This window comes from Cupressus sempervirens, chromosome 9 (genome assembly GCF_028749045.1).
Source record: "Cupressus sempervirens isolate cs-2001-9-10 chromosome 9, ASM2874904v1, whole genome shotgun sequence".
NCBI classification, from domain to species: Eukaryota; Viridiplantae; Streptophyta; class Pinopsida; order Cupressales; family Cupressaceae; genus Cupressus; species Cupressus sempervirens.
This window is the reverse complement of record NC_143126.1, coordinates 112,774,220-112,795,793: the sequence shown is the minus strand read 5'-3', so window position 1 is coordinate 112,795,793 and position 21,574 is coordinate 112,774,220. Positions and strand designations below refer to the sequence as shown.

The 21,574-nt window shown below is 35.1% G+C and overlaps 1 protein-coding gene and 1 long non-coding RNA gene across 2 annotated transcripts in view; both read left to right on the top strand.

The window, feature by feature from the left end:
• Nucleotides 1-13,431, top strand: part of LOC149537803 (vacuolar protein-sorting-associated protein 37 homolog 1-like) — an 81,191-nt gene extending 67,760 nt beyond the window's left edge. The window contains exons 6-7 of the mRNA XM_089799182.1: nt 12,435-12,552; nt 12,672-13,431. Of these exons, the coding sequence (XP_089655308.1) occupies nt 12,435-12,552; nt 12,672-12,835 (282 nt within the window). The 3' untranslated portion in view covers nt 12,836-13,431. The remainder of the gene's footprint in view (nt 1-12,434; nt 12,553-12,671) is intronic.
• LOC149537802 (uncharacterized) lies at nt 13,431-13,928 on the top strand. The gene is made up of 2 exons (XR_016355891.1): nt 13,431-13,568; nt 13,726-13,928. It is a non-coding gene; the product is annotated as an uncharacterized LOC149537802 (long non-coding RNA).
• The last annotated feature ends 7,646 nt before the right edge of the window (nt 13,929-21,574 follow it).

Genomic DNA, 21,574 nt, shown 5'->3' with positions numbered 1-21,574 from the left:
GCCAAACTTGCTTGTAGCAGCCTTATGCAAACACTGCTTAACAGAGGCGAATCACAACTCTGTATGTGTAGACACAACTCCTAGAAACCCACGCTATTTTCACTAAATCTGACTGCCTACGATAGATAAATAATTGCAGACAATAAGCGCCCATTTGCAGCCTACCAATTACCCTCATAGCAACAATATGTAACATGATTTGCAGGTTGAATGTGTGGCATTTGAATCAATAAACCCTTTGATAAATATTGCAACAATTAAACAACAAAATTGGTATACTTCAATACTGATTTGCTAAACCAGAATTCAGAAATGATCTTCAAAAATTCAGATACAATTCACCATGTATTTCAATGACTCAAAGTGTAACAGCAGACGGAGGAATCAGCTCTCACAAAAACCCAATGTAAACCCTCAACAATTCACAAAATATACTAAAATCAAATGGCAAAGCAATGAACAATCTTCATAAGGAAGTCCTTTTTATAACATAAAATGAAGTGTAGCTTCATCCACACCAAATGCCCAAGAGCTTTATGAATACACTTTTCACTTAAATCCCCTTTGCTTTATACCTAGGCGCATATTTGAATAATATAATTTATTAACTCCCTTTGTCTCTGAAAATGACCATTTCATCAATATCATAATATTTTGACACACAAGGTCATTGTTTTTTGTGCCCAAGATTTAAAACATTCCAACCCGGTTCCAATGAGCTATGGCACTAAGGTGGCCAATTTACAATAATAGCAAAAATAACAACCTTAGCATATTTAATTAAATAATAATTATAATTCACCTCTCTTGCAAAAATGACTGAAGAAGCATCATAATCGAAATTTGACAACATGAGTGATCTTGTTGAAGAAGGATGAGGAATGAACTTGATGGGTTGACTTATAAAAAATAAATGATGCCTCCAAGATTCTGGAGCCCAAACCAAAAGTCAGAAATAAAAATTGAAAGCATCACTCAACTCCTCTAATTCATTTCAGCTCATTGAAACCAACTGCTGACTTACTATAAATAGTAAGTCCCTCAAAATGGAGCCAATACCCACCATTGGCCACTGGAGAGCCTAATAACTCCACAACAAGGTTGTTTAAACATCACTATCAGCCTACAAGGACCCAATGATGGACTGAATCCATCAATTCTGCCGCAACTCAAAACTGGGGACATTACAATAACGTTGGCCAAATCTGTTTTGTAGTATGAAGCCCTGTTTGTAGTTAGCTGATAAAGTTATTTTTCAAACAATTTGTTTGAATTGAATGATAGTGGTAATTTTGTCGGTGCTCAAAATTGTAGAGTTGTTTGTAGCTTGATACAGAAAACCCATAAATTTGTATCAGTTCTTAAAGATGGCGACCAACATTATGAGCAACAGAAGAATTGGGCAATAACCAAATTAAACTCTGGCAGTTTTCTCACAACAGCGAGTCCCTTTACCACTGTAAAGTCTTTACGCTAGTTAAACTTCAAGACTTATTGTTAAACAGTTTTCATTGGAATCTATTGAAACTTGATTTCATGAAGGGACAATACTTTTAAGCTGTGATAAAGAACAATGATTGCTGCTTGCATAAAGAAATTACACTATTAATTCCCATTCCACAAATGGTTGAATTTATAAGAGTTTCAGATTACAAAGATAAGTAGAGTTTTCAGACCTCTTTTGCACACTGAAATGGAGTTGTTTCAGTTCTTAGAGACCAAAGCACTACTATGACCACCTTTGCCGACATGTCATTTCTCTTTAAACTCAACTCTGTTCCAAGATAGTATGCTTGTACAAAGGAGGCTCTTAGTACTTCCTGGTACAATTCCAGAATTTCTGCACTGGTTTTCTCCCAATTTGGTTAAAAAACCTCAAGATTGTGATACATATTGCCAAGCCTTCCATAGTAATCATCCCTCTAGTACGGAGTCCCTCATTTATCACACAGCTTGTTAGTCAGAAAGAGTCTCAAAAACTATTCATAGGCCAAATAATCTCTTCAATCTGCATACAGAAACACAGGTAGACAGAATTATTCTCCGCAATCTTAATTTGTTGGTTCTCAGACGGAAGAAATGGAGTAGCTATTGTCATGTGAAGGGTCTATTTCACTCTGCACAGAGGAAGAATGTTCATATGGAGTTTCAGGCAGCTGTAATGTTAGAGTTACAATATCTATAGAGTTTTAGGGAATAACGGACCAAGATTTTAGCATATAAATAATTGTGGCTGTGCCAACATGAACCATTAAAATTTCCTCCAACAGATGAGTTCGGCTGATGATGGTTTTGTGACATCTTGCTTAGTCGAATGTTCAATACAAATTCCTGTCTTTTGCAGATTTCCTGCCACTGTTATAAATCAGTTGGCTTGCTTGTTGTAAGTGTACGAGGAGGGTAGTTGTTTTAAACAACCTTGTAAATGGATGACTCTATCGAATGCTATCATAGAATAACAACGCTTCATAAATATTTCCCATTCCTCCAATAGAATTGTTAAATATATTACAGTTTATAACCATGACAAGTTCCCTCAATATTTTTTGCACCTCTATCGAATTCAGAGTTGAACATAGGAAATATTCATTCAACAATTTGTTTTTTATAAAGTTGAACTTAAGTTTGGTGCATTGTTTTTGAACACCTCTCATAAGTCTTCTGTCTGCTGCTTCAAATACCCAATACTTGGCCACAACATTAGGTAAATGATTAATTGCCTCATTTTTTACCACAAGAAGATACTCCAGGACAATTTTCAATATTTAAAGCACTATCAATATCCCTGACCTCAATATTATTTGTTGAGATCTATTCCTTCAAGACTTAATAATAGTGCCATTGATAAGTCTCAGTGAGGCTCACTTGATTAAACAAAATAGTGGCCCAAGTCACATATACTGTTAGTGTTTGTTAAAATATAATTAACTACTCATATCCCACCAATATTATGACAATAATATTCAGAGGTTAAACCACAATAAAATTCTCAGGGTAAAATATTCCATTATTTTCTCAAATTAGATAAAAGCAGCTCAGAATTGCAAATCTTTAATTTCTCCAAATTTGTCTCTAGCAGACTTCACAAATTGCCCATTTGCACTTTTTTAAATCATGAAACCTGACAGGTTGGTAGAATACACTGCTCTGATGCCACTGAAATATCACCCTAGGATATTTGCTTCCGTTTTTTCAAATGTTCCATAGAAATTTATGCAAATATTTTGCAATAAAATTAATTTCTTCATTTAGCAGATTATATTGAAAAACCATATAATATCAGCCTGAAATAGAGTTCTGAAATTAAATATGGATATTGCCTCAAGATTATAATCTTATTCACCAAACATATATGAAATACCTCTATTGTGGCAAGTATGACTTAAGATGAAATCTTCAGAATATGTCCAAAATGCACTGAGAAATCTTGAAGGTTTCTGTCCTCAGGTTTTCAAAATTGAAAGTAAAAGCTTCCCAAAATTCTCCAAGAGAAAACTATAACCAAACATAAACCAAACATATTAGAATGAACTTCTCAATGTTCTTTCATAGCGCTTTCTTGTGACTCTTGGTTTCCTTATGTCCATCTCTTCATCCTCCTTTTCCATCTCTTTGTTTTCCCTCTTCAACTTAAAATGACTTTATGAATTTTTCACTAGATTACATTAAATTCATTTTAACACTTTATTAAATAATTAAACTAAGTTCTCATTTAATTTGATACAATTTGACAATACACAATCTAATTATTTAATTGACTTCTAGTGCCCCAAAAACGGGACATTACAATCAATCATTTCTGTCATCAATCATCTGTTCCTTAATTCTGTCATCAATCATCTGTTCCTTAATTCTGTCATCAATCATCTGTTTCTGCATTGACTTGTTTCCAAAAACTGATAGAAGACTTTCCTCTCAAGTGTTCATTGACAAGATAGGTCATTACTCAAGGCTGGCATACCAGTTATTTTAATTTATATTAGGAAATGTGAGGATAAGAGAGTTGAACATTACTTTATCATTCTATGCTAGACAGTGAGGTTATACGAAATACAGAAACATTGGATTACCTATTTATTTCAATCATGCTACTATCAATCACCATGTTAACATTCAGTTAGAATGAAAACAGAGAGGTGATGCTATGCTTTCATGGATCTATTTTGGAAGGAACATCCATCTTGAAATACAGGGAAATAACGATAATTCTTTATGAGAAAATATCCCAAATCTTCTAGACTAATTTCTTTTAAAGTATTTTGTTTTAGGATTAAGCTAGGGTTAGAACTGTCGTGGGTCAACATTAATCCTCTGTTAAGGTTAAACTCTAGCCTTTAATATGCATGCCCTAAGACAGAGAAACTGTCATCTTTTTCAATTTGAATATGATTTTGTACCATAGTATATATAGCTAGTTATATATAAATACATTATTTGATCTGAAAACCCCTGTTTTGTTTTCTTTATCATTTCACCCATATCTAATTGTTGGCAACTAAATTTTGCACATCCTACTGATAATGTGGCTTTTGCATTGGAACCCATGGATTTACTCTCATATTCAGTTCTATATCATTGTTGGAGGCATCTTGTGCATATTTTCAGTCGAATCTAATATTATCATTCAGGTTTTCATAGGTAAGGATGACATGGCATTTTCTTGAGGCAAACTTGAACTTTTCAATTTGATATTCATTGGGAAGATTGTACAACCCTTCATTGAACTCAGCGAGTCATCTACCAGTTTATTTGGTGGTCCACTATTTCTAGCAGTTTTATCAAAATCTAGTCCTAAAGTTGTGAGAGAATTTTGCAGAATTTGGTTGAACTTTAAGTTCGGGTAACATGGAGGCCGTCTAAATTTATCTCAATGTCTGCCACCCTTGGCTATTTTATTGGCAGAGTTCCTAAATCTGGCAGAATCTTGCTAAATTTGGCTGAGTTTCTAAGTTTCTAAATTAGTACAATTGTTATTTGTCTGTGGAGTAGGCTGAACCATGGGGCTTTAAACACTTTGCACCCGATTTTGAAATGGTCTTGAACATATGAGCTACGTTTTCAATGCAATATTTGAATAAAGGATGTGCAAGAGCCTAGATAACTACTATGAATTGGATCTGGAACTGGAGTAGCTCTCCATGGTATAACCTTGTCCAGTTGGTTAAGCTGAAGCAAGTATTTAAAGTTCAAATCCCAAATTGCTCATGCCAATGTTTATGATGCAATGAAAGGCAGGAGAATCCCCAAAGGAGATGTCCTAGCCCCCAGCAAATAACCATGCATTGGAAACACAATACCAAGAAGCAATAGTGCAAGATTTGATACCAAATTACAATAATATATTCATAAAATATAACTGATTACATGCAATGTGCCAGGCTGTAATGTCTTCCCGGTTACGGCCAAATAAATAGCAATTACAATAACAGTTTTGCAAGATCCCTCAAGATCCAATCCAAACACTAGCTAGTCCAAATCCACACTCTGGTAGAAACTCCCAAGGAAGACCTCAACTTGTGCTCGTAAGCCCAGCAAGCAATCTCCTTGTTTTCCAAGCCGCAACTACTAGCTCTTCTCCAAATTTGCTCTTCAGCTGCTCCCACATTCACTCCTTTGAATGAATTACTAAAAGACTCCACAAGACCCCTACTTATACCAATCTAAGCCACAAGTCGGCCCAAAACACAAATTAAATACAAATACATAAATTAAATGCCACAAGTTGGCCTGCAACAACAATTAAATGTCCATAAATCCATATCTGAGTAAAATCGCGATATCTCCTAGTTCCGATTGAATTATAACTCGTGCTTCAAAGTGTAAGTAGAAATATAGGTCCTCTACAATCCCTTAAATGCGCGAAGGCTGATTCCCCAAGGAAAAGTGCGCATCCATCCTAAAAGTCACACATAGCAGACTGTTGCACGAAACTGCCAGAAATTGATACTCAAGGAGAATTGCCATATCTCCCAACCTATAATGAATTAGGACTTGCGCTCTTGACACAAGGAAGTACTCTAGGCCCTCTTCAATCCCTGAAGTGCGCAACCTCTCATTCATTAAGGATAATTAGTTATATGCTCTGCAATAGGCACCCAAAAACTAGAAAAATGCAGTTCCAACAGCAAGGTAAAAACAATTCAAACTTCAACACAATCCATCCAATCTATGAAATCATGAGGAAAGGTTCCCCAATGTGTGTCTCCAACACATCCCTAACCATGAAAACATAACTCCATCAAATCCAAGCTCGATGCTCCTGCATCAGACTCCCTAGGTAAATAAAAAAGTGTGTTGCACACTTTGATGCCAAAAGAAAGATCTGCAACCATCTTCATCTTCACCAAAGGTTTCCACTCCAATAGGGACAAGAGAACCAATCTACACATCATCCACATCTGCATCATTATATCAAACACCAGAATCTCAACTATCCAATCAGCATGCTCACTCGTAGGAACAAACTGAACAGAATGCTTCATCAGCAAACCCTCATCCACATCAGTAACTAGTGAATCCACACCAGCAACAACAAACCCCACATCAGCAACAAAATGTAGATTCAAATACCCAATAAAAAGAACATGTAAATCCTTAGCCATGTCAACCATAGGCAAATTAGCAACATACAGATCCATAGTATCATGTAGATCCAAAACCAAATTGGCAATCTCAACAATCTCATTGCTCACAACAAGATGCTCTGCAACACATAACTCATCACCAACAACAACTAGATCATCCATGACCAAGTGCTCTTCAATTTCCATGTCAGATTCAGCCAATTGATCATGAAAACCAACCTCTATCCCAGCATCAACAAAGTTAGGAATATCTTCAGCAACAACCTCCAGCTACTTTGCAAGTTCTGTATCAGACTTCACAAATTGATTAGCAAAACCAACCTTGGCCACCTCGACCTTGTCATGTCATCTTCTCTCTCGAACAAGTCTCTTAACCGGCTAGACAACTCTCTTTCGGATCGGTAGACTCTAGCTCCACAAACATCTACGGAATGCCTTCCTTATCCTATCCTTATCTCGATCATCTGAACTAGTTTCAAACTGAGCAACCACCTTCTTAGTTCAATCAACCAAACTAGCTTCAAACTGAGTAGACATCTTAGAAAAATTCCTCTCCACCACATCACGGAGATTTGCAATCATCTCAGGGTCCCATCCTCTTAGAGCCATCTCCCAAGATCTTCGTAAACCCTCTGCAACAAACCCTTCCTACGCTCCTTGTGACAAACCCAAATTGTTTGCAAGTCAGATCGTAACCTGCCACCTCACATGAACAATCAGGAACCAAATCACAAGTCCAGGACCACAGATCTGCAATCCACAACTCTCTACAACCATGCCACAACAAGATCAGTCTTCCATCTTCGCATCCATCGACCCATTTGCAAGCCCTTCGCAATTGCAAGTGAGATCCACGATCTGTCACCTCACAACCAAGAGATCTAGGACTCTAGAAAGAACAATACACCACCAGATCAAGATCTTCTCAGATCTACTTCTCCAACCCAAGTCCTGGTGCAAACTGCCACAACTTCGGTGATCTGTCTACATACTCAGGAACAACCTTTGCTTTGATACGACCTAACGCAGTGCAAGGTAGGAGAATCCCCAAAGAAGATGTCCTAGCCCCCAGAAAATAATCACGAAGCGGAAACACAACAGCAAGAAGCAATAATGCAAGATTTGATACCAAATTACAATAATATATTCATAAAATATAACTGATTACATGCAATGTGTCGGGCTGTAAGGCCTTCCTGGTTACGGTCAAATACAATAGCAATTACAATAACAGTTCTGCAAGATCCTAAAGATCCAATCCAAACACTAGCTAGTCCAGATCCACACTCTGGTAGAAACCCCCAAGGAAGATCTCAACTTGTTCTCGCAAGCCCACCAAGCAATCCCCTTGTTTTCCAAGCTGCAGCTACTAGCTCTTCTCCAAATTTGCTCTTTAGATACTCCCACATTCACTCCTCCGAATGAATGACTAAAAGACTCTACAAGACCCCTACTTATACCAATCTAAGCCACAAGTGGGCCCAGAAAACAAATTAAATACAAATACATAAATTAAATGCCACAAGTCGGCCCGCAACAACAATTAAATGTCCAGAGATCGATATCCAAGTAAAATCGCGATATCTCCTAGCTCCGATTGAATTAGAACTCGTGCTTCAAACCGTAGGTAGAAATATAGGTCCTCTACAACCCCTTAAATGCGCAAAGGCTGATTCCCCAAGGAAAAGTGCGCATCCATCCTGAAAGTCACCCACAACAGACTGTTGTGCAAAACTGCCAGAAATTAATACTCCAGGAGAATTGCCATATCTCCCAACCTATGATGAATTAGGACTTGCGCTTTTGACACAAGGAAGTACTCTAGGCCCTCTTCAATCCTTGAAGTGCGCAGCCTCTCATTCATTAAGGATAATTAGTTATACGCTTTGTAACAAGCACCCAGAAACCAGAAAAACGGAGTTCCAACGGCAAGGTAAAAATAGTTCAAACTTCAACACAATCCATCCAATCTCTATCAAATCATGAGGAAAGGTTTCCCAATGTGTCTCCAACACATCCCTAACCATGAAAACATAACTCCATCAAAATCCAACCTCGATGCTCCTGCATCAGTTTACCTCATCAGAATGAGAGAGAAGTGCAGTTGAAGGAGAATCATGATTTTTTTTTGAAAAAAATCATATAGCTGAGACTCGTGATTCGGTTTCTCAATTTTCATTGTAGAACTACCATACATCTCTTAAATAAGACTTGGACTAACCCCCCGACCCCCCCAGAAGCACAATTCAGGTGGGTGAAAGAGACAACCTGATGAATGAAGCTTAATAAGTTATCCATGTACACATAAAGCTTGTAAGTGAATTAACTTGCTTTCTATTAAGGCTACGTTGAGGATGTTGGCGATTTACTTTGTCAGAGATTAATAATCTGTCCATGAATAAGCTCTTGGATATGGTGCATACGAACCTCTATGTGCTTTGTCCCATGATGGTAGACTGAATTTTATGAGATCTAAATTGTAATCTATTTATCATATGTAAGATGACCATTGGATTTGGATGCCAATCTTATTAAGAATATGTTCAATTGAAATGGTATCAGTGCCAACATTACAGCTCCTTGATACTTGACCTCTATGGAAGATAAAGCAGTTACATGTTGCTTCTTGTTGGACCAACACACGAGACTTGAACCAATTGAGAAGCTCCAGATTAAAGTAAACTTGTGATCTTAAAAATCACTTGCTTTTTCAGAATTTGTATAGCACACAGAGAGAATACATTTGGTTACTTTCTAGCCGAGCTTGTGGGGTTTTTGTATACATGAGATTATGCCAATGAAAATAAATTTTTTTGGTCCGTGTGAGTCAAATATACAAGGCTGTCAATTATCTATCAATACAAAGTAACATCAACCAATAGTGAAGATTAGTATGCCTCATTGATCCCAAAAAGGAGTGTTGGGACACACTTGCAGTCATGCAGAATTGTGAGAGCAAGTCAATTGAATACTCAGATTATGTAATGCTCATCTTTGAATTAGATTCAGATATCTCAATCCCTAGATATTAATGCAGCAAATATAAGTCAGCCATAGAAAACTTGCCACAAAGGGTAGTTTTCACTACCACACTAGAGGATAAAGAGCTTCTTATGATTAGTAAGTTATCAACATGCAGAATTAAAAGTAGGAGTGAATTGTTTTTCTGCAGAATGTAGATGTGTGGATCATAATGGCACTTGGAGATCACACATTTAAGGAGTCCATTTTGGTGTACCAGGCCTAAGGGGCTGTTTGAAGCCATAGATGGATTTCCTAAGTTTGCAAACCATAGAAGAATATTGTAGACAAGCTTGTGGTCGCTCTATGTATATTTTCTCTCAATTTTTACAAATAATAACACTTTTCACATCAATTTGATAAACCTCCCAGTAATGTGCTGCAGCCATAGCAAGTGAGAGTCAAATAAGGTTTATTTTTGAACTAGTGCAAATATTGTGAAGTTAAACTAGGAATTCGTTAAAACCCATGCATGATCAGCCATGCACTGACCCATACATGCAAATATTGTTTGATTTATCTACATTTGTCAAATAAGATTCCTTTCCTTAGGAGAGGGATTGATTCCCAAGTATGGTTCTAATCAATGAACTATATTCTTCCTAAATAGTTGCCTCCCACTTTGTAATGCCATTTGCATTTTGAAGAGGCAATTCAAGGGGAGCAGAAATCTTTTGCTCCAAGAAATCTTTTGCTGTACCAGTGCACTTGAACTTTACCTTGTACTAGAACTGGTAAACTTTGCTCCAGAGGTTATCTTTTTCAAGTTGGCTTTTTTGTCTTTGGCCAAAAAGCTTCAATGAAATGAATGGATGTTTATAGTGGCAGGGTTAAGTTTGGCTTTGGATAATGGTTGTAAAATAGTTATTGTTGAAGGAGATCTGGGCAATGTTATTTTTGGGCTTTTGAAAAAGGTTTTTGTCAGTTGGAATCCCTAGTGTTCATTTTTCAGCTTTGGTGAGTGGCTTGAGTGACACATGGCCTCTTTTAAAAAGAGTAAGACTTGATTCCCTTGAGATCTTTTGGAGGACCCTTATTATCCTCCTTTCATGATTTGGAACATTTAGTATTTACACCTATTATCTCCTTTATGATAGTGTTGTTGATTAATCCCCACCATTGTTCCTTTTGGGTTGTATTGGTGTCTCCTTTTTCTGCAAGGTATTTTTATAGTTCATCCTCTTGCATGTGTTGGTACATGCTCTCCTGCTTGTTTATAGCATGACAATGTTTGGTTGTTTTGTGGTTCTGTGTGGGTTCTTGATATCATCTTGTTTGCCCCCCTGAAAATTCTCTAAGGTTAGGTGGCATTTCATTTGCATTTATTTTTCTTTCTTATGGCAATTAGATGTCATTTGGGGCTTCAAGGGACCATCTTGTTGTGGTGAAGTTTCTGATCATTTATTGCCCTTTAGTTTTTGCTGCCCTAATTTCTTGCGGTTGGATTTGGATAAGATTATCTTCAGTCATGATTGTTTGGTTGAAATGGAAGCTTCATTTGATGACCTAAGTTTTGGCAGATCTCAAGTTAGAGTTAGAGGTTGTGGTGTTATTAGAAGTTGAAGAGGTACAATTTTTAGTCTGGTGTTCCATCCTAAGGATATGGGTGCTTCTCAGTCTACTGTAGTTGGCTTTGGTAGATCCCAGTGGAGAGCAAGGAGTAGTTTCTGTTGGTGAAGGAAGGTACGCTTAATCTTTAATCTGTTAAAGGTTCTTAGGACTTGTTGTTGGAGGTGGGAGTTCTAGCTTTTTAGAGTGACGAATTAGGAGTTCCATGTTCTTTCCTCTTTCTGTCTTACTCTTGATCTAGAATTGTTTTGAAAATGTTGTTGTCGTCCAATAGAAACAGAACCCTGGAAGTGGTAGTTTCTTTTACACTCCCTTCTATCTCCAGGGATGTGCTGGTTTATGGCAGGAAAAGGCAGGGGGTCATAAATGCTTTTGATTCCCTGACAAATTTTGGTGACGATGGCAATCCAGCTCCTATACAAGTGGCACTGGTTGCACAAGGGTGTAATGGATGTTAGGTGTATTGGCTGTTTTGGTTGATATTGGTGGTTGGAGGCCAGGTGCTCACCACCTTTTAGTTCTATGCTTTGATATATTTTTTTGTTTATGCTTTTCTGGTTGCCCTGTATTGCTATGGGCTTTTGTATGCTTTATGTCTGCTGGTTCAGCCTATTGTATGCATTTTGTGTAGTTATGCTTGTCCGCTTCAGACTATTTTTAAAAGTTCTTTGATATTTTAATATTGAGGTCCTAATACATCCTTCTCTATGACTATCAGAGAACATTTATTAATACGTTTTTATATTATCTAATTAACACTAGCATTGGTATTTATCAATATTTTATTCAGTAACTATTAATATTACACAATTTACACTGGCACGGATAGCTTAAATACCTTAATATATAATATATATATAGACATTAAGATATTCAATTTTTCACATAGGTTAGATGGGCCCTTTCAGATTTATATCGCTTCAGTCATGTAGATAGATATTTTTAAGCTAACAATGCTACTATGGTTGGAAAGGGTTTTCATATTTCAATTATTATGTCGAATGTTATAATTTTTCATGATTCATAGCGTTTGTATGTATGCAGCTTTTGATAATCTATACATATTCTATATGATATAATCAACAAATTATTGAGTCCAATACATTTGGCATTTGTTATACATGCTAACTCGAATTAGACAACATCTAGAAAATTGTTACAAAATGTAAATACAATAGAATATTCCACTCACTAACTGAAAGTCAAAGAGGCATACCAATCAACTGCATTGATTTTGTGGGAATACTGCTGTGGATGCAGTGTGCAATTATAAGGACCACTGAGTTGGCAGTTGCTGAGGAAAAGTTCTCCGAGCTTGAGAAGCAAGGACATGAGCTCTCTGGCCTTTCACCTATGATTCTTTTAGAAAAGCTTAGAGGCAAGTTCTGATATAAGCTTTTTAATCTTTTAGGCAGAGTAATGCTATTGGCTGTTTAAGACAAGTAGATTTTGTAGTCTCTAGCTTTCATTCTGACTTAAAAAATACTACTTTTGCAGATGCTGCTAATATAATTGATGAAGAATCAGAAAATCTATATCATCTCATCATGTCTGGTGAAGTTGAATTATCAGATTTTATTCAAAACTACAAAAAGATGCGCACGGTCTATCACACACGGACATTGCTTCGTTTAGCAGCTATGGCATCAATGGCTCCTTGATAAAGCTGTCACTGTACAACAAAATGTCATAATGCTGGCCGGGACGAGAAGTTGAGGATGTATCCTTCTGAATTTTAATGAAAGCATTTCCAGAGGAATTTCCTTTTTCAATGCAAGCTGGAAGGATTCGTGTGCCTCGGTGCAGAAAATTCTTTCATATTTGAGTGGGTAAGGCTTATTTGTAAAAAGATGTGATTTTAGTTTCTAAAGCAAGCATTGAAATGGACCTCTGGACTTGCATTGGTCCAGGCGTTGTTCATCATATTCTATACACTGTACGATATGTCTAGTTGATACAAATCTATCTTTCATGCTGTACAGACTGCAGATGCACATGAATACTTACAAATTTGAAGGTATTTTCAGTGATACAAATTGCAAGGATTGAGTGGTTTTGGGGATATCTAACCTGACATAAGTTTTAAATAATGTTGATGGTTGGTGAACTTGTTTACATAATTGAATTTTTATGCGTAAAGGTTGGATACCTTTGCCAGTTTAAAAGATGACTTACCAGTTACAGCTTTTATGGAGCTTTGACTTATCTCCTGTGCCCCTTTTGAGTAATGAACATGTGGATTTAGCAGTCTTCTCTACTTATTCTCTAAGCTATGCCTGGCATGAATTTTGAGTAAAACATATTGAATGATTAAGAGTCATGGCGATTTTTCTGTCAGTTATCTGATTACAAGGAATACAAACAAAAAATATCTCACACTTTTTGGTACATCATGTACGTTGACTAGCTACGCCCTTTCTTATGTTATATAATTTCCTGTCATTGTTGATCTCATTAAATATTCTCTACCAGTAAACTGTCATTAGGCTCCCTCATAGAAGGATTTGGGGGTTGGATATAATGCTAATGCCTAGCATGAATTTGATTACAGGGATGCTCCTGGGCAGCAAATAAAAGAGATGGAAACATTGGTTAGTATCGTAAGCATAAATTAGTTATTGACAATTTGTTTATTAGGGATGCAAGAGGTGGAGGTTCATCGAAATAGTAACTTGCATCGGCAAATGATTAATAGTTAACAATTCCATTGTCATAAGACATTAATGACCACTTGGCACGATTGGAATGAAACAAGTGTAACATGTTGAAATTATACACAGTCAAATTAAAATTGTCATTGACCGTGGGATTTATTTGTTCTAAATGCAATCATATGTTAATAAATAAAAATATAAGAGAACAAAAATGATTGACATGGAGGAATTGATTTTTTAAGTTATTTAAAAGATGAGGTATTTATTAATTGTGGTATGGGTTGTTAGTTGTTACATGTGTTACAATATTTAAGTTTAGTGTTTGGAGAGCTATAGTATAGTTCTGAGAACCCACAGAAGCATGTACATTAATCGATTCATGCACAAAATTTTATTTTCATGCTAATTCATCAACTCTAATTAAAATATTCATGAATTCTGGTATAATTTTTTTGATTGCTGCCACTTCAGATACTTAGCTTGGAAAAATTCTTCATAAGAGTAGTGGTGTTTTAAGTGCTAGAAATTCATTTGTATTGATTTGAGATATCAGACTGGATCATGGATTAGTGCTGAGATGGCGGGATAATGAGAAATTGAGTATCTGAAACATAATAACAGCAGCAATCTTGTCTTCTTAGCAGTGTGGTCCTTTTAGTACTTGTGATCTCCTCTGTAGAAATGGTGTTTCTGATGCTTGAAGTTCTGTTCAAACATTCATATCTAACATAAGGATTTTCATGTATGTTGAGGCCGAGGATTGAATTATTAGTGATAGTACAAGAGAATGAAAAGCAGTTTATGGATGGCAGTGAATATTGTTGAGTTGAATGTAGATGCAAGTCAACTTCTGATCCTGCTAGAGTTTACTTTCGATATGCCTTGATGATGAATGGTGATTGTTGTTTTTGATTGTTTTGTTGATGTTTGACCAGTGGCAATGGTTAGTGTACCTCTAGGATACATGATTTTATGAATGTGACTTAATGACGTGTTATGCTGTGCAAGTTACCTTGGATGATACTTTGAAATGCATGACCATATATTCATTAATTTAAATCAGTGTTACCCAGGAGTGTGTCCCTGGTATTTTTCCCAGCCGTCCCTGTCCTGGAACTGTTTCGGGGATAGGGGACTTTGACTTTGATTTTGAGAGGAAATTTGACTGTTGACTTTCAAAGTAACACAAATTTGATGTTTGAATATTTTAAGATTTTATTATGTATTAGTACATGCTTTATCCATGTTTTCATATGAATATTTTAAATTTCTTTAATTTTTTAAAATTTTCCTTAATTGTTATATAGTCCACCTGTACTTGTCTCCAAAATTGGCAATTTTTTTTGGTGTCCCAAAACTTGTCCCCCTGTTCCCTGCCATAGCCATCCTAAAATTTCGTGGAAACACTAATTTAAATTCTTGACACATCTCAATGGGCAGCTATGAGGTCTTTGGAATGTTAGCCTTGTAATTTGAGATTTAGGGCTTTGGAACTGGTGGAAGCGATGATGCCAATAATGACATGGTTGCAATTATAATCTTGTGATAATGCTATCAGGATTCAACTATGTAGTTTGAGTTAAATTCATTGACTCATATATCATGAGTAATGATCAACACATTAATCCATCTCTCATGGGAATAAATGGAACACTTACCACTCATTGGATCTAGGTGATGCTCACAGAAGTGAAGCGCGAAGATTTTCTGGGAGGTCACCCATCCCACCACTACATCTCGAGCACGCTTAACTATGGAGTTCCCTCCATGGTTAAAACCACTCCGCTTGCAACCCTATTTGTAATATCACAATTTGACTTGCTGTGGAAAATATCTCCTACTTATCAATTACAATCTTGGCTAACGTAAGTTAATTTCAAGGAACTAAATTATGATGTTTTTGAACATGGCAAAATGGCGTATTTGTGTGATGGAACAGGACTGGACTAGTGAGTGCACCAAGATAGTCAAAGTATGTTATATATCTATGCAACCTAAAAATCGATCTTTAAGTCACGAAAATAGCGTGGAATATTTCTCAGGTATGGGTTTTTTCTGCTCTATCATTTTGTTGCTGTGTGCAAACCCGTGTGTACATAAATGACATGGTAAATACATGAGAGGGACTAAGAAGCCAATAATTAAAATGGTAAATACATAAGAGCGATTAAGAAGCCAATAACTAAAAGAGGATAGTGGCTCTATTAATTTTGGTGAAGTTGAACCATTGAAGCATGCTTCTGACCTATGAAATTTAGGTATAGACTTAAAAAATTGGACAAATAGATAATATCACATAAAAATAGGATTGGTAGGTATTATGGCCTTTGGTTTGTTTTACAATGAAGGGATGCACAATAATGAGGAGTGGAAATATATGACCAAAAAGTGAGCATAAATACATAATTTTGAAATTATACTTTTGGGAAAAAAAATAAAAATGCAGTGACCAGAATAAAATGCTTGCTCAAAGTGTACTTAACTACATGTTCAGAAAATGTTGGAAATATGCCTTCATTTTTGCTTCAAGAACAGCCTAATATGAGAGAATCATAAAAGTAGTGGTAATTATTTAAAATGATTAGTAATGTTACTCTACTTGCATAAATACTCATGAGGTCCAAAAGAGGAATGATAAGGAACATGACCAACCCATGTGAGAGACATTTCAATGGATGTGTAATTGTAAAGACATGAATTACTGCAGACGTATTTTGTTAAACCTGTATCATGTTGATTTCTTTTACACTTGAATATAAGTTTCATTGGAGCGCTCAAGTCACAACCCTAATACTACCGCATATTATGTCATTTATGCTCCAAGGTATGTATGACATTAGTTCTCGTGTTTTATGATGTTCTTGATAGATCTTTCATTGTTTAATAGATGTAACATATTTGGGTGATGGAATAGATATTGGGCTAGTGAATGCACCAATATAGTCAAAAGTATGTTCTATAATAATGCAACCAATAAATTTATGTAAAGTGGCCTAAAAACTAGAGTGGAGCACTTCTCAAGTATGAACATTTTTTATTTTGTATTTTCCTTCATTTGTTGTATGTGCAAACCAGTGTGTATCTAAATGATGAGGTAAATACATAATATGTAGTAACAAGCCAATAATTAAAAAGGATATTGATTTTCTTTAATTTGGTGTCTACACCATTGAAGCATGTGCTTCCAACCTATATAAACTAAAAAAATGGGATCCTTGATAATATCACACAAAAATAGGATTAATAGATAATGAGAGCTTTGTTTTTTTTATTAAGAAGAGATGCACACAAATTGAGGAGAGTAGATATCTGAGTAAATATGAAAATGGATATTTAATTTTGAAATTATACTTTTGAAAAAAATAAAAATAGAAATAAACAACAAAATTTGGGGCCAACAATAAAATGTTTGCTCAAAGTGTACTTAACTAATTTGTCGAGAGTGTTGGAAAGAGGGCCCCATTTTTGCCCCAAGAAGACAAAGTATGAGAAAATCATAAATCAAAATAATCATAAATGTTAGCTCTTTCATCAATGCTCACAAAGGTCAAAAAGAGGTACAATTATAAAAACATGACCCCCCATGTGAGAGAGCCAAAGATACTAGAGTTACATATGTGAGGGTGGAAATTTAGGCTCATAATTTGTTACTTTGTGAACAAAAATATTTCAATAGATGTTTAATTCTCTTACCATGAATCATAAACTCTAGACATATTTGTTAAAAAATTTTACATTGATTTTTTCTATACTTGTTTAAAATAATTTGCATTGGAACACATAAGTCACAACCCTCACACCACCACATATTATGTTATTTATGTTTCAATATATGCATATCCTTTCATTGTTATGATATGAATAGCTAGCTAAAGATGCATCTTATAAAATAATTGTCTAATATTCATATTTTCTACAAACTAGTTTTTAAAATAATCTAAAGCATTAGAGTACAACAGTTGAAAATAGAAAAATAATAAATTTAAAATCCCCTCTTGTGTTTTAAATGTGGAGAATATTTTAACCAAGAATATCCTCCATGAAACCTTATTTGTAGGGCATTAAATACAGTAAACCTGTATTTTCTATAGCTGTAGCGTAAATAACTAGTTTTAATTTCCATTTAACAAATGTATCGTGCTTGATTTTCCTTCACGAATACTCTCTGTTGTGTGTTTGAGGCATGCAATCCTTGTGACCTTTTCTGATAAAGAAATGGAAAAATAGTTGGCAAAAATGATCTATTAATCAACTAACCATGTATATAAATTCTTGTAAAATAGGCATTAGAAAAATCTGACAGGTGACAGGAAGTCTATCAGGAAACAAGACATCTGATAGGTGACAGGGCCTATCCAACAAGCGATAGGAAGTCTGAATATTGATAAGGATTCTCAATTTTCTCCTTCCATATGAAATATTGATTTTGTTGGCACAATAAATGTTAGTAAATACAATAAAATACAATTCATATATTTAATCTAAGAACTAAAATAAATATTACTTATGTATATTGAAATATATGCAACATAAAATGTGTAAATGGAATGTGAAAATGAGGATGAAGGCTTATGTAGAGGGTAAAATATGGGATTATTTAGGACATAAATAACTCTAATCATTTCCCCCAACTTAGTATATTGCACGTCCTCGTGCAATCGGTATGATCAAGTGGTCTTTGGTTTGAACTAGAAGCACTTAGGATTTATGGATTTGGCTTCATTTGCAACCTGAACCATGATAACTCATATATAAACACAAAGCCCTTTCATTGCTTTATATGACACGATTTGTTGTTTTCTCTTGTTTTCTATTTTCTATTTCCAATATTGATTCACTTTTCATAATTTTTTTTCTCTTTTCTTCTTTTTCTTTTCTTTTCATTTTTTATAGCATCATGGTTCAGAAGGTTACACATAGGAGAAATTTATCTCACTTTTGTTAAGAGGATTGTAAATGGGCGAACTAGGAGACAAAACAAAGGATTGTGCATGATGGAAATAATGGATAGTATGATGGGATGATTTAGGATGATGGATGGAGGATATATGATAGCATGGGATATCTCCCCAATTGAAAGGGTTGACCATCCATGGGAAACATGGAGAGGTGAGGTAAGGGTGTTGCATGAAGATCAATATAATAAGCAATATAAATAAAGTTAAGAGATAAAAAAATAAAAAATAAAATTGACTTCTTTACCAACATGAATGTGCAGAGAGGCCAAGGCATTGGAACACATAGCATTTTATTTAGCAACAAAAATGAGGACTCAACAAAAAGGAATCAGGAACTGCACCAAGAACTGCAACACCACAAAATATTTCCACTAGAGCTAAAGCACTAGAGAGAAACCATTAGAAGGAACCAAAAATTTTATCAGAGACTACAATTTTAGGAGCCACCATCACCTGACTAGAATGACCATTGTATTAAAGATCACCATCTAGAGGAAGCAATATAGATCACATGAAAGAGAGATGGAGCCATTTTCCATAGCACCTCGATTGAATGTGTAGCATGAACTGCAGTTGATAAAAATCATGGTGACCACTAGAAATTGAAGCACAATTAAGCAACAGGATATGTGAGAAATACTGTGAGAGAGAGAGCCGAAGAAGCAACCGACTGCCCCTAAAAAATGGTTAGCTCGACCCAATTATTGCATATCTCTTTTTTTCTCTCTCTCCCTTTTTTTTTTCCAATTTTGATAACAACAAGTAACCGCTGGCAAACCAATTTTTAATCACTTACTGCTTAATGGTGTTGTAAAAATAGTTTTCACCATTAAGAATTTATTTTATAGTTTACATTTTTGAAAAATCAGTTTTCAGATATTAACTGGCCAACAACGTCCGGAGGTTTTCATTGTTGGATCTTTTATTGCCCTTTTCTTTTCTTTTTCTATAACTGCATAGAATGACAAAGAAAAATAAATCCTTACATTGATGATGATACCATCCAAAACATGAGTTTTGTCCATGACCTCACAAAAGGAACTATTGAAACTTGATTGCATAACAAACTTGAAATGACGACCAAGAATGATCTCCACAAAGTTGAGAATACTGAAATACTACTAAAAAAAACCTTGATCCATGTATCTCACTTCACTAAATTGGAAATATTCTTGTAGAAATATGGAATACACATTGACATGCTTGGGGAAAGTATTACTCACAATGATATCAATCCTCAAAAAATATAGGGCTCTTCATTATCAAAGACAAGTTGGTGGAGTGAAAAACCAACTATATTGACCAATCTACCCATAAGGAATTTGGGAGATGAAGAATCCTATGAAGGATGGCGTATGGTGTAATATGTTGAAGATCTTATTGGATGCCTTCAAATTGTCTTTGGATGTGTAGATTTAGATAATAACTGTATAGGATTCATGAATCTCATAGACAAGTTGTGTATCATCCTCCACATGATATAACATCAAATAAGAAAAGTCATCTTCATGAATGGTGAACATCTTATGCCAAAATCCGCTTGTGATCTCTAGTAATGAAGCACAATAGAAGCTAATATGATCCACAAAGCAAGAAAGTCAAATAGAATGTTAGCAAAGCCAACATAGTGTGTGATTCATTTCTCATGTAGAGAAGCATCATCAATTGGTATTGGCACTAAGATAGATCATCTCACCACAACAAGAGGCCTGTAACCATATTCTCAATACCAAACATATCAAGTATAGTAATGCAATAGTATCCATTTAATAACTCTACCATTAAGTAGGCAATTCATTTTATAAATGATTGGTAGATTGATTTATATGAATAAATACTCAATAAAATGTATTAATTAAAATGAAATCATAATGCCAAACATAAAATTGCATACCTTGATGTGGTCCATTTATCATGCAATTCAGTATATCAAAAGCACCAATAAGAAAGTTAATTACTATATATTATGAAGCATTCAAGAATTGGGAGAGTCAAGGAATTCCACCCCAACTTATCTTCATACTATAAGGGTGTGAAAATGTTAACACATTTAAGAAGTTCATGAGCTTTATTGAATGATTGATAAATCAAAGATTTCAATAATTCAATGGATTAACTTCACATCACAAAAGCATGGGGCATTTGAATCATTTAGGGAATTAAGAAATTGATTTAGCCCCTATTATCAATGAATGGTCATCTTAAGATACAAGAACCATGATCGAGAAATATAGAGATATTAATACCTTGATCCTTATTAAATAAATGATTCATCCATAGTTTATTTGGTCAAATCACCCATTTGCAACACATTTTATTTTTGTCATTAATGCAAATAACCCCTTATGATTATGCTTAATCAATTATTGGTTCCAAATCAACAAGTATGTGAGGAATACACATTTTAACCATAGGCCTCTAAAGATCATTATGGATAAGTGAAAAAATAATAAAAGATAGATCTTGGAGAACCTAAAAACATGTTTGTAGAATGAGTAATGCATATGGTTTAATATTCCTTAGTATATGATTAATGTAAACACACACATTTATTAGTCCAATAATTAGAATTGACTCAATTTGAAGTATGGCCTCATTTGTATGCATTTTTGATTCACTGAGAAAAGAAAAACAAAGTTGATTATAAGTCAATAAACCATATTGTTCTTTTAATCAGCTAAACCAAAATCACATCTGTTAATTGCATTAATTCATTCCAATGTTGATTTAACAAGTTCAAGCACATTATTAGAGGGTAAAGACACGCTTGAAAGTTCAATATCATATG